This window comes from Rattus norvegicus, chromosome 20, assembly GCF_021556685.1.
Source record: "Rattus norvegicus strain SHRSP/BbbUtx chromosome 20, alternate assembly SHRSP_T2T, whole genome shotgun sequence".
In the NCBI taxonomy this organism is placed as follows: domain Eukaryota; kingdom Metazoa; phylum Chordata; class Mammalia; order Rodentia; family Muridae; genus Rattus; species Rattus norvegicus.
In genome coordinates, this window is record NC_141553.1 from 6,889,080 (window position 1) to 6,901,009 (window position 11,930).

Sequence of the window (11,930 nt, forward strand, 5' to 3'; positions counted from 1 at the left end):
CTGGTAACAGCATGACTCTTGGGATAGCACACAACCGTCCCTGCCCCTCGCCCGCTGGGCTCACGTGCAAGAGAGTAATTTCTGCCCTTTTCGAAGGTGACAGCCTCTTGCTTGTACCCAAAATCCTTCAGGTGCCTGCTGACGAAGGACCACTGGGACTATTAGGAAGGAAGTTAGCGTAACCAGTTCCAGGCGAGGGCCACATCTAGGGCTTAGACTCTGCCCTCTACCTACTTGCTGAAGAGACCCTTCCGATGCTCGCTCCAGTGTGCCTGAGGCAGTGCTGGGAATCCCTGGACAGACAGACACACAGACAGACAGACAGCAGGCTCTCCCTAGTGCCTGCCTCTGAACTACAAATCCTGGAGCAGAAGCAGTTACAGGCCTGGGTCAGCTGGGGCTTCCTCAGACCAGCCAGTCCCTGACAGCCCCTCAGGGCTGCTGATTGGGAACCCCTCAACTGTGACTGATGGGCCAACCCGCAGCTCTGTGCTGGGCAGCAGCCTCAGGAAGCAGCTGCTTTCACACGTGAGGAAGCTGAGACAGGCCAGGGCTGGAGCCACATAAGGCACCTCAGTTCTCAGGGCCATGAAGACCGGCTTCCTGCTGGAGGAGTCCGCTCCTCTGAGGCTGTTCCTGAGAGAGGGCTCTGCTTTGCTGATGGGGCGGATAGTTTCACTTGTGGTGAATGTGGGAGGGGCCCCTACTCTTTCCTCTCCACTGCATAGCCTTGTACAGGCTTCTGCAGGGTGGGCTGCTGGGCCTTCTTGGCCCCTGGGAGGTTTGGCTCTTCCTCGGAACAGGCAAGGCCTAGCTGCCTCTGTCCACATGCGGGCTTTGGCCGGATGATGCCACTGTATGCTGCTCCTTGCTGCTCACCTCTTAGCGCCCTGCCTCCGTGCCACCCTTGGCAGTCTGATGCCTCCAGCCTGGGAATTTCAACACCAGTTTCTTTCCCAACAGTGCCAGGATTTAATCTCCCAGACATCATCCCCGCTCAGCCAGAATGATTCCTGTACAGGGCGGTCGGCAGACCTGCTGCTGCCCTCGGTAGACACAAGCAGAAGGCGGCATGACAGCCTGCATGACCCCGGGACCACCTCTCGAGCAGAACACTTCCGGGTCCAGGTAACAGGAGAGGCAGAGTCTACAGGGGCCATCGGTGTCAGGAGGCAGTGCCACCTGCTGTCTTTACCTCTACCCAGAGCAAGGTGAGGCCTTGGGCCTCCAGAAGCCTTGAGAAGAGCCTCCTCGTAAAGCTTCCATATCTCTCCATCAGACCTGGGGCTCTCCTGGGGCGTGGTCTACCCCTGCAGGCCCTTGCCCATCCCCATAGCAGTCCCATTCTGACCCATCTCCATCCCCAGAATGTCTTCCTCTGCAGCTCTCAGCTCCTTTTCCTCCTGGCCCACCCAGCCCACAGACCCACAGACCAGCACCATGTGTTCTCTAGCTTACAAGCAGAGCTAGGCTCTCCCTGCTTCTCTGTGCCTCCCCGGGACAGTATGGGCTCGGCCGTACCCTCCATACCCCAGTCTGGCCTGTCTGACCTCCCGCCTTGCCAAGCTCTGCCTCTGCTCCTTGCTGCAAGCAGCCATCTAGACCGCAGAGTGGTCCATGTCCCTTCCCTTCTGGGGGAGCTGATGCCTCACTCCCCCCTGCTCTAACACCCTGCACACATTCCAGGTCACAAGGTGTCTCCCCGGTCCCTCCTTCTCGAAGCACGGCTGGCTGTGAATCTTACTCACATAGTGCTCAGTCGTTCAGTTCTCACACACAGTAGAGGCAGAAGCCATTTTCTGAGCCTGCGTCTCCACCCTAACCACCCCGGCTCCTAGGCAAGGCTCTGTTTAGAGGGCATCCATTGCCCAGGGCTTGGCTCCATGGCCTCAGTCTAAGTTCTGTGAGCTGATTGGTCCCCGTGGATGCATTCCCCACACGGCCTGCCTGGACATGCTCCTGTCTCAGACATCCAAGCTCTTCCTGGCTGTGATGCCCTCTCAGGGCCTAGGCACACTTAGGGCACCTCCCGCGACCCCAGCGCTGCTCAGACTCCAGTTTGCCCTGACCTTGCCGAGGCCACGGCTTCCCCACTCATCGGGTCCACTGGAGCCAGAGAGTCAGTCCCACTGTGTGCTCTGCAGGAGGAGCCCAGCGAGAGCAAGCTGACCCTCCGTCCGCCCAGCCTGGCTGCCCCCTACGCCCCTGTACAAAGCTGGCAGCACCGGCCGGAAAAGCTCATCTTCGAATCCTGTGGTTATGAGGCCAATGTGAGTTGCTCCTGCCCTCCCAAGATGGCCAGCCTCCCTCCCTGCCCCCTCTTACCTGGGCCCTTGAACTGTTCGAACTGTTAGCAAGGCTGGACCCAAGACCCAGAGGACAGCCTTTGCTGTACTAGGCGAGGGACACTAGCCGGATAACGAATCGGGGACGGGGGAGCTTTCTGTGGGGGCAGGAGAATGAGATCCGAAAACTAAAGCCGGTAATAGCCGGATGGCCCATTAGCCAGGCCATCCCACACAGCAGCACGAGTGTCCCTAAGCCCACCCTCCGCCCATCCCCACAGTACCTGGGCTCCATGCTGATCAAGGATCTGCGCGGGACCGAGTCCACCCAAGATGCCTGTGCCAAAATGCGGGTAAGGGGGCTGGCGTGATGGTCCAGCGGTTAGCAGAGGACCTGGGTTCGGTTCTCAGCACCCACATGACAGCTCACAGCCATCCATAACTCTGGTTCCGGAGGATCCATACCCTCTGTTTGCCTCCACGGAGGCCAGGCAGGCGCATGACATGCGCAGACAAAGCAGCCACACACACAGCATGAGGACGAGAAGGGAGTTGTGGGTAGGTGGGAGGCGTTGACCAGAACAGCAAGCAAGGGGACGCCCGCTATGACCGCCTGGGCCCCACCCCTCAGCCCACCCCGTGTTTCTACAGAAGTCGACAGAGCACATGAAGAAGATTCCCACCATCATCCTGTCCATCACATACAAGGGTGTCAAGTTCATGGACGCCTCCAACAAGGTATGCTGCTCCGAGGACTCTGTGTCCCCTCTCACTGACAAGACGGCTGAGACAACAACCTAACAGTTCAGGAGGGCCAGCCCGTGCACACTTGCCTCTGTGGTTCAGGGCCTGTTCACCTCCTGGTGCTCAGGAAGCAGCAGAGGGAGGGCAGGAACAACTCTCTGGGATATCTTAGAATGGCACCATCACTGGGTGCTTTCTTAACTATAGTATTCTGCTACTGGCCCCAAATGGCTCGTGACCATCTAATAACGCAAACGCAGTCCCCCTTGAAGCATCCGCAGAGCCCTTACAATCTCACACTTAACAAAAGTACAAGTTCAGAGTTTCCTCTGGGATTCAAAGCAAATGCATTTTTACCCAGGATCTCACTGTATAGACCAGGCTGGCTTCAAACTCAGATCTCCCTGCCTCTGCCTCCTAGGTGCTGGGATTAAAAGCTACCATGCCCAGCTTCAAAGCAAACTGATAATTGTGACCCCTGTAAAACTCAGGTGTTAACTGGCTGGTCTCCCGAGGACTTGGGTTCAGTTTTTAGAATTCGCGTGGTGGCACGAAACCTGCCTGTGACTCCACTTCCAGGGACATCTAATGCCCTCTTCTGGCCTGTGTGCCACACATGTGGTGTATGGACGTACATACAGGGAAAACTTCCATACACCTAAAATAGATATTTTATTTTATAAATAAATCAATATCGGAAGCTAAATTACACGCTCCCAAGATTAGTACAGAATAAACAGTTTCACTCTAAAATAAAAGAAAAAATAAAAAAGGAAGAAATAAAATAGCAAGATCAGACCAGAGCAAACCAGAATCCAACAAGGCGACAGTGCCCACAGTGTGTCTGGCCCCTGGGCATGTGGTGCGGTCCTGGGAGCGCCAGTGGATGTGGGAGGCCCTGCTTTCGGCTCTTGCCTGTCTGCTCCCAGCCCCCAGCCTCTCCTGGAAAGCACCCATGTCCCTGGTGCCGTCTCTGTGCTCCTGTACCCTCACCTTCCCAGCCTCACAGCTCCCCTTGCAGACCCCCACGCTGCCTGGCCCTAGGTCTCCCTCTGAACCCGGAGTGCAGGCCTCCGCGGTCCGCATCATTTTCACTCTGCACAGCAGCAAGACTAGCGCCACAAAGGTGACCCCAAGGTCTGCCACCCACTAAAGGAGCAGCAGGGCCCTCCTGGGCCACGGCTGTGGCAGGCTTCGAGTACTTGGATGGTTACGCATGGTCAAGCAGATCCCGGAGATACACGTTTCTAGGTGACCATGACAAGCAGACTGGAGCCGGCTCTTCTCTGCCTGGTGCCAGAACTGTCTCCAGAGTCATCATCCTGTTCCCCCAGTGCACTTGACTCTCCTTCATAGTGCCCCACTGTCTTCAGACACCCTGTCCTCCCGGGGCCGGCTTCATCGGGGTCTCATGACCCAACTACTTGTTTTCCACATCTTTGTCCCTTTGTTACCGTTCCCTCTTACACGTCTGTGTCCCCGCTGCCTCCTCTGCCTGGGTCCAGGCGTCTGTCATCCTCACCCTCGGCTTCTCAGTCCAGGGGCAGGCGGGGTGTAAAGTTCCTTGTCGCACCATGAGTGGCTCAGTCCCCAGTAGACAGCCTCTCCCTGTCTGAGCTTCCTCCAGAATTTCCCACCAAGCTCTGCGGCAGCATCCTGGTCTTTCTCTAGCCCACATTTCCGAATTCCTCCACAGACGCCTTTACAAAGGTGTGAGAACCACGTGGTCGGGTTAGCTACCGCAGAGGCTCCACTTCTGTGACGTCTTCCGGTCGCTGTGACCACACCCTGAGAACCAGAGCACAAAGGGTCTGGCTTATAGTCCTCTAAGTCACAGAGGGGGAGCACAGCACAGGTCAGAGGAAGCCTGCTTGTGGCGGACAGGAAACAGTGAGGGAGACCAGGATCATTCTCAGTGATCTACTTCCTCTGCCTGTGCCCCACCTCCTACACTTTCCAGCACCTTCCAAAATACCAGCATGAGAACAAGTATTCAGTCCATGAGTCTTTGGAGCACTTCCTGTCCAAAGGGCAGCGGTGGGTGGGTGGAGCCCATCTCACTGTGGGGTTGCTGGAGTTCACCCCTCCTGTCTGCCAGTCCCAGCCCCTCACTGCTCAGGTCCTTGTCCTGGAACCCAACTTCCTCTCTTCCTTGGTACTGGTCTTACGGTTTCCTTCACTGACAGACAGACCGCCTGCGATCCACCTCCTGAGAGCCATCTCCCGCCCTCCCGTGAGGGCAGATGGAGCTTGTGTCTGCCTGGAGACATTTTGCTACCTGTTGGCCATGGTCAGGGGTGAGGCCCTGTGCCTAAATGAGCCAGCTTAGACACGGTCCTTAGTCCCATTGAGGAAAAAGTGGGGTCTGTCTGGAGTTCCCAGGCCGGTTTAAAAAAAGGGGTGTGGGGCATGCCCTGAGGAAAGCAGGATCTCCAGAACACACCTTCCCTGGCAGAATGTCATCGCCGAGCATGAGATCCGGAACATTTCCTGCGCCGCGCAGGACCCGGAGGACCTCTGTACCTTTGCCTACATCACCAAGGACCTGCAGACCAGCCACCACTACTGCCATGTTTTCAGCACCGTGGATGTGGTGAGTGGCCCTGTGACAGGTGCAGGCTCTGGCCGACGGTGGCGGCTTAGCCCAGCAACATCCACAGAAGCACCCTGGGCCCAGGGGTTACCTGGTGGCCTAGCTATGCATTCCTGGGTGGCACAGGTCCCGTCTCCCCTTGGCTACTTGTTAACCCACTGTTCCCAGATCCCCAGGCTGCTGTTAGCTATACACTCTGGCCTCGACCCTCCTTGCCCCTTCTCACCCAGAAGGGTGAGGGACACTCACCAATGTCCAGCTCTCTGGGGCTTCCTCCACACAGAAGTCCTTCAGCCCTGGCCTGTGGCATCAGATGTCCGGTTTTGCCTCTGGCAGCTAGCTCCATGGTCTAGAAACTCTGCCTCTCCTTTCCCTATCTGGGGCTGAAGATCACATGGGTTAGCTAACACAGCTGTCCCCCTGTGGCTCACGCGGGCACACATGTTCCTAGTGCACCGTGCTGCATACATTATGGGCAGATGAGCTTGGGTTACATTCTGCATGTTATCCATCCCCAGTCACTAGGTTCTCTACCTTGGAAAGGTTAGAGCTCACAAGCCAGCCAGAGAGAGACTCGGAGAGAGCATAGTCCCCAGGGCTGTGCTGCGGGTGCTCCCTCTTGATAGATGCAGTCCGCCGGGATTGCACTGTCCTGGTGCTTGGAACAGAGTCATCCCTAAAGAAACACTGCTCTGCTAGAATTCCTCACTGACCACTTTGAAACAAATCTGTCTTTTCAAAAACCCTGAGTTTCCTGCTCCCTGTGAGGAGGGCGGGTCTGCAGGAAGCTGCACTGATAGCTGGCACTCTGCTTCTCCCCAGAACCTGACCTACGAGATCATCCTGACCCTGGGGCAGGCATTTGAGGTGGCCTATCAGCTGGCCCTGCAGGCCCAGAAATCCAGGACCATGGCGGCCTCTGCAGCTTCAATGATTGAGACAAAATCTTCCAAACCGGTGCCTAAGCCTCGGGTCGGCATGAGGAAGTCTGCAGTACGTGCCCCTGCCGCCGCCAAGGCACCCTAGGGCTCGGGTGGAGCTGGGCACATCCAGTGTCTTCTCGCTCTTTGGCAGCTTCCCCAGGAAAACAGCCGCTTCCTTTAGCTCCCTCCACCCTGGGTTCCTCTGGCAGGAGAGGGCAGTGTCTTCCCTATCAGGCCCAACCCAGGGCATGGTCATCACGGGGCTGCTGCACACGGCTGCAGCAAGCACCCAGTGACATCCCTGTGTCTGTCTGCTTTGCTCTGCGTCCCAGGTGCCGGTGCCCCCCGATTCTCGCTGTTGTCACTGTCATACCTGCACCACCCACCGTCCTTCCTACCTACCGCTGCCGTCTGTTAGTCCTGGAGCCAAGGTCTTTCCGCCTCTCGCTGTCTTGTGTGTCAGGCTCCCTCAAGTGCCCGTGAGCTGTCTCATACCCTGGCCTCATGCTCTGCCTGCTCCTTTCCTCCTGGAGATGCCCTCCGTGTGTCTTTGTCTTTGTCCTGTGTCCTCTGCGAAGGTCTGGCATGAGTGCTGTGGTCTTGCCCCAGGCTGAGCTCCTCTGCCCCGCCAGAGGGACCCTTCCTGCCCACTGTGACCATACTAAGGCATGGGGCATAAATCTAGTGGGGCGAGGTCCCCAAAGAGCGGCTGAGATTGTCCATGGGGATGCTGGTCCCTTAGAAGCTTCACAGAGGGGCAGGTATGCCGTCCTGTCCTGACCCTCCCTCCCTCTCTCCTTGTTTGGCAGCTGGAACCTCCCGATTCTGACCAAGAGGCCCCGTCCCACGCTAGTGTTTCCTGGATCGTGGACCCAAAGCCAGACTCGAAGCGGAGCCTCAGCACCAAGTATGAGACCACTATCTTCTAACGCTGCTCTCTCCGCCGCCCCACTGTGCCTTTGCCACCCAGTCTTCTGCTCTCAGCTTTCCTTCCAGCTGCAGCCACCCAGGCCCCACCTCCCTGGGACCTGCCCTCCTGGCAGCAGCCCCTGCCTCCACCACCCAACACTGTGAATCCTCCCCTTGGGCTGAGGACAGCTGGAGGCTGACTTGTCTTTGACGGGGGGCCTCGTAGGCAGCAGAGTGGGGCTGAGGCCCCCAAAGCCTCTGGGACAGGCACCGTGAGGTGAGGTAGTCTTCCAGCAAACCACAGGAGCTCCCTCTGAGCTTGCTCTCCTCGCCTGGGTCACAGCTGGATGCCAAGAGCTACCAGTTGTCACCTTTCCTGACCCAACCACCACTGTGACCGCTCAGTGCCGGGATGCCCTACACACAGCTGCTCTCAGGTGCTGGTTTCTCTCCTGGTCAGTGGGTGATCTGGCTGCACCGGGGACAGACTTCTATCAGGGGGAAGGGTGGTGCCAGCCACGCCCCTGTGCACTGGCTGGCTCTGATACCTCGGGCTGTGATCCTCCGAACTACAGGTTCCCAAGGGACCCGTGTGTGTGCTTGGCCCCTTTCTGTGCTGTGGGCCTGGTTCCGGAATCCAGCTCACTGAGGGGTGCCCTGCACACAAGTGCGCCTTCTCCTCAGAGTGGAGCTGTCCTTGGACAGGGCAGAGCTGAGCCACTTCTGTGGTGTCGGGGAGCGTCCTCATACTTCCTCTGGTGGTGGGGTCCGAGACAGCCGTCGCCCAGCCATCCTGCCTAGGAGCTAGCCCAGTGGAGCAGAGTCTCGGAGAAGCCTCACGTGCCCTGATGTGGAAAGATCAGTGTAGATGGCAGGAGACAGAAGAGATTCCTGAGGCCGTGGTGCGGGCAGCGTAGTGTCAGTCAGCACCCAGGCCGTACGCCAGGGCCGGCCCTCCGGCTGCCTGCCTTTCCTCGTGCCTTTCTGAGCAGATGGGCCAGAAGCAGTGGTGGGCTGTAGGCTGCAGAGGGCTCGGGAGGCAGGGACCTTTGTCTGCGCTGTGTCCCTTTCCGTGTCCTCCACATTGCGCAGGCTCCTTGGTTAACTCTCTCCTCCCCTACTGTTTGCTTCTGCCAAGCTGAGCCACTGAGGAGCCGCACTGTGCTGCAGAAACGTGGGGAGCACAGGCTCCTGCCCCCAGCACCGAGAGCCTCATCTGCAGCTCTGAAGACCCAGGCCCAGCCCTGCTGTGGGACCTCCTATCACCTGCTTGGCCTGGGCCTGCCCCAACCTGCAGTGCCCTGCCCTGGAGGCAGCGAAGACCAAGGAGACCGGAACTCTGGATGGCCCAGGAAGCAGCCGGTCCAGGACATGTGTTTTTAATAGGAGAAGTAATCCTTTTTATACATTTCTAACACCTGGCTCCGGCCTCTCGGTAAAGCTGCCAATCTTTATACAAGACAGGAACTGAGGAGGGCGGGCGGGCGGGCGGGCGCTCAGCCTGGCTAGAGCCATGAGGACACACCTGTGGGCAACTTGGGGCAGAGTCGAGCTTCACTGTCTAGCGAGGTGATGACGTAGACGTTCATGGGGTTCCCAGTGGGGACGAGCAAGCAGTTCGTGGTGCAGGGGACACCTTCGTACTCACTCGCCTGTCTGTGTTAGCACTGCCGGAGGCGGCTGTCCCCATGCTGCTGCCGGGTCGGAGCCATGTCAGAAGGGAGAAGTGGCTTTGTTTAGGGCATTAATGGGAGTGTCAGTTAAGACTGTTGTGCCCTCTGTGGCAGGCTGGGCACATCTGTTCCAGATGTGGGGAAGGCTAGTCGGGTCACAGTCTTATTTTCCCCGAGCTGTGGTCGGTCCTGAGGTCAAGCTGACGTTGCTTCAACTCTTCTGCTAGCTCGCTTTGCTTTTTAAAGTCACTTGGGTGCTGGTCCTCCTCCTGGGCTTAAGGAGCAGCGAGGGGCAGGCTGCTGGGGTTGGGGACCACCCCGGCCACTCACCAGCTTTCCCAGAGTAGGGAGCAAAAAAAGAAAGATGGGGGGAGGGGCCTGGCCCATGGGTACGTGAGGAGGCTTCAGGCCTCCCTGGCAGGTACTCACTCTGGTCCAAAGGACCAGAGGCTTGAACAGCGGCTGGGCGCTGCAATTCTGGGCCTGTGCGGGGAGCATCCCTGGGTGCCTTTACCTGTGGCTGGTCAGAGTGGGAAGCAGGGGCGTCCCCCCCCCCCCCCCCGCCACTAGACCCGTGGGCCGTCTGCTGCTAGGCACTGGCGGTAGTGTTTCCCTTCCTGCCTCGCACTCTCAGCCCTGGAAAGCAGCCCTCGGCTCCCACCTCTCAGGAACCCAGAGACACCCTTAGGTTCCTAGATCAGTTATGTTCAACCCCTTCCCTGTGCCAGAGGTGAGCTCAGCGGGCTGTGTGGTGGGCACCAAGCCCAGGGGACACTGTAGACACTACGATGGGCACTCAGACTCATTGCCGTAGGGTCACAGGCAGGCGCCTCCCCCTCTCGACGCTGCTGTCTTATTCAGGGTTTTCTACCACGGAGTCCCGGCTTGTCTGCCCTGCGTCTCTTTCAAGACTGGTTTCTGGACACTCAAGAGATTCCTCCTTTCCTCCTCCTCGGGTGGGTCTCTCCTTTTCAGGACAGGTGCCAAACGGAAGGGCCTGCCTTTGGCCCTTGTGTGAATCATGCCTTGCGACAACCAAGGCTGTGCCTGAACTGTGAAGGGGCCATTCTGATGGGAGTAGCAAGATGTGCCCAATCCCCTCACAGCAGCGGCTACAGGCTCCCTGGCCTGCCTCTTGTCTAGCCGGCTGCCCTGCGTCCCAACGGGGTACTTTGGACTCTGCCTCTGAGGTTGCCCACTTGGGGGTTCTGAGAAGCCTTGGTTTTGAGCGCTTGGAACACACGGCTGCAATCAAGACGGTTCACAGTTAGCTTGTGAGGTCCCCGGACCTGCACTGCAGGTCACGGAAGTTACTGCCCATGGCGGACAGTGGGACTGGACTGTAAGAAAGATGTTATTTAATCTGTTTCCATATTTTGATACTTGAATTCCCCTTTTGTTTTACTGTACATAAAATTGTTAGTCTGTCCAATTTTGTTTGAATTATAAACACCTTGTGGTACCAAACGTAACCAATCTGTGCATCGGTGTAGACTGACCTCACTGCAGAGTGCGCACGCCCTGGGCTTCCAGCTCGGTTTCTTACGTAGCTGTGACCCAGCTAATAAAGGAGGGTAGAAACCGGTCGTAGCTCTGGAGTCTCTGAATTGGACGCTTCCTCGCCGGCACTGAGCGTGGACACAGGCCAGATGTCGCTGCAGGTCAGGGACACACGTCCTCTGCTCGGCTTGGATGGCAGTTTGGGAATCCCCTGTCTAGCATCCTTCAGCAGGTAGATGCCAAGCTGGCCCTGGGACGGTCAACCATGTTGGAAGCAGGGACCTCAAGACTGAACTGAGAAGGGATGTGTGGCCACAGATGGGTCTTCATACCGTGTGCCCGGCTCACCCACAGGTGGCCACTGAGCACCTCTGTCACAGCATGGGGCTTAAGCTGAGAGAACTGCTCCACCCCAGTTGGCTAGGATAATCCTTCCACAGTGCATGTCTCCAGAGCTCCACCTCAGGGTCTTGCTGTGAGAAACCCTTCCAAGCATGCAGTGACACCCCAGGTCCGTTTCCACGTGCTCAGCCAAACATCCCTGCACTACCAAGTGTGACCATTCACGAAAGCAAGCAAGTGCAGTTAATGTCTGTGCCCCAAACAGGAGGCTGATGACAGCTGTCCCGAGCAAGCAGGACATCTGCTCCCCCTCTCTAGGACAGTTTAAACCTGGGACAGATTAACAGGGGAAACAGCAGTTAACTCAAAAAGCCAAGCGAAGGCCGTTCTAGATCAGCACCGGGGAAGAAGCAGCCTCAAAAGGCAAGGTGCTAATCTTGGCTCTGTTTTAGCTGAATACCATAGGAAGGAAGCCTGCCTACCTCTGCTGTAAGCTGCCCCAATAGCACAGGTCAGGCTCTCCATGAGGGACGGTCGAGTGCTCTCCCACCCCAGGCAGTGAAGAGCAGCTGTAACCCCCAGGACAGCTGAGGTGAAGGGAGGAACCTGGATTTCTGCCCTACTCAGCTGTAAGGATGCTGTATCTCCTTCTCTCGCAGAGCAGTGGTAAACAGCGACCGCTCACACAGGTTTAGCTAAGACTGATGAGTCCAGATCCCAGGAGGAGCAAGGATCCTCAGGCCTGTGGTGCGGCACCCATCTCTAGTCAGCTTTTAGGAGGGTGATGAATTGAGAGCAGCTTGGCAGAGGTGCAAGCCAGCCAGATTATCTGCTGGGACCATTTCAAAAAGGGCAATCATTACTAAACAGACAAATGCCCGAATCCATGAACAAACCTTCAAGCAGAGAAGGCCAAACGACACGGACCTGGTGGCACAGCTTGTCTCATAATCCTACACCT

At 57.5% G+C, this 11,930-nt stretch overlaps 1 protein-coding gene and 1 long non-coding RNA gene across 10 annotated transcripts in view; one reads left to right on the forward strand and one right to left on the reverse strand.

The window, feature by feature from the left end:
* The window catches only part of Anks1a (ankyrin repeat and sterile alpha motif domain containing 1A), a 153,520-nt gene extending 142,803 nt beyond the window's left edge, over nt 1-10,717 (forward strand). For 3 of the 9 annotated variants that reach the window (XM_087597365.1, NM_001414943.1, XM_087597367.1), the window contains 8 exon segments: nt 964-1,128; nt 2,145-2,270; nt 2,567-2,638; nt 2,937-3,023; nt 5,485-5,622; nt 6,445-6,615; nt 7,355-7,452; nt 8,593-10,717. In XM_087597365.1, coding sequence (XP_087453491.1) covers nt 964-1,128; nt 2,145-2,270; nt 2,567-2,638; nt 2,937-3,023; nt 5,485-5,622; nt 6,445-6,615; nt 7,355-7,452; nt 8,593-8,596 — 861 coding nt within the window. In that variant the 3' untranslated portion in view covers nt 8,597-10,717. 9 annotated transcript variants of the gene reach the window in all.
* LOC147998550 (uncharacterized) lies at nt 3,684-6,653 on the reverse strand. The gene is made up of 3 exons (XR_015645608.1): nt 6,157-6,653; nt 5,872-6,005; nt 3,684-4,817 (listed from the first exon to the last, which is right to left on the reverse strand). It is a non-coding gene; the product is annotated as an uncharacterized LOC147998550 (long non-coding RNA).
* Nucleotides 10,718-11,930: the final 1,213 nt, after the last annotated feature.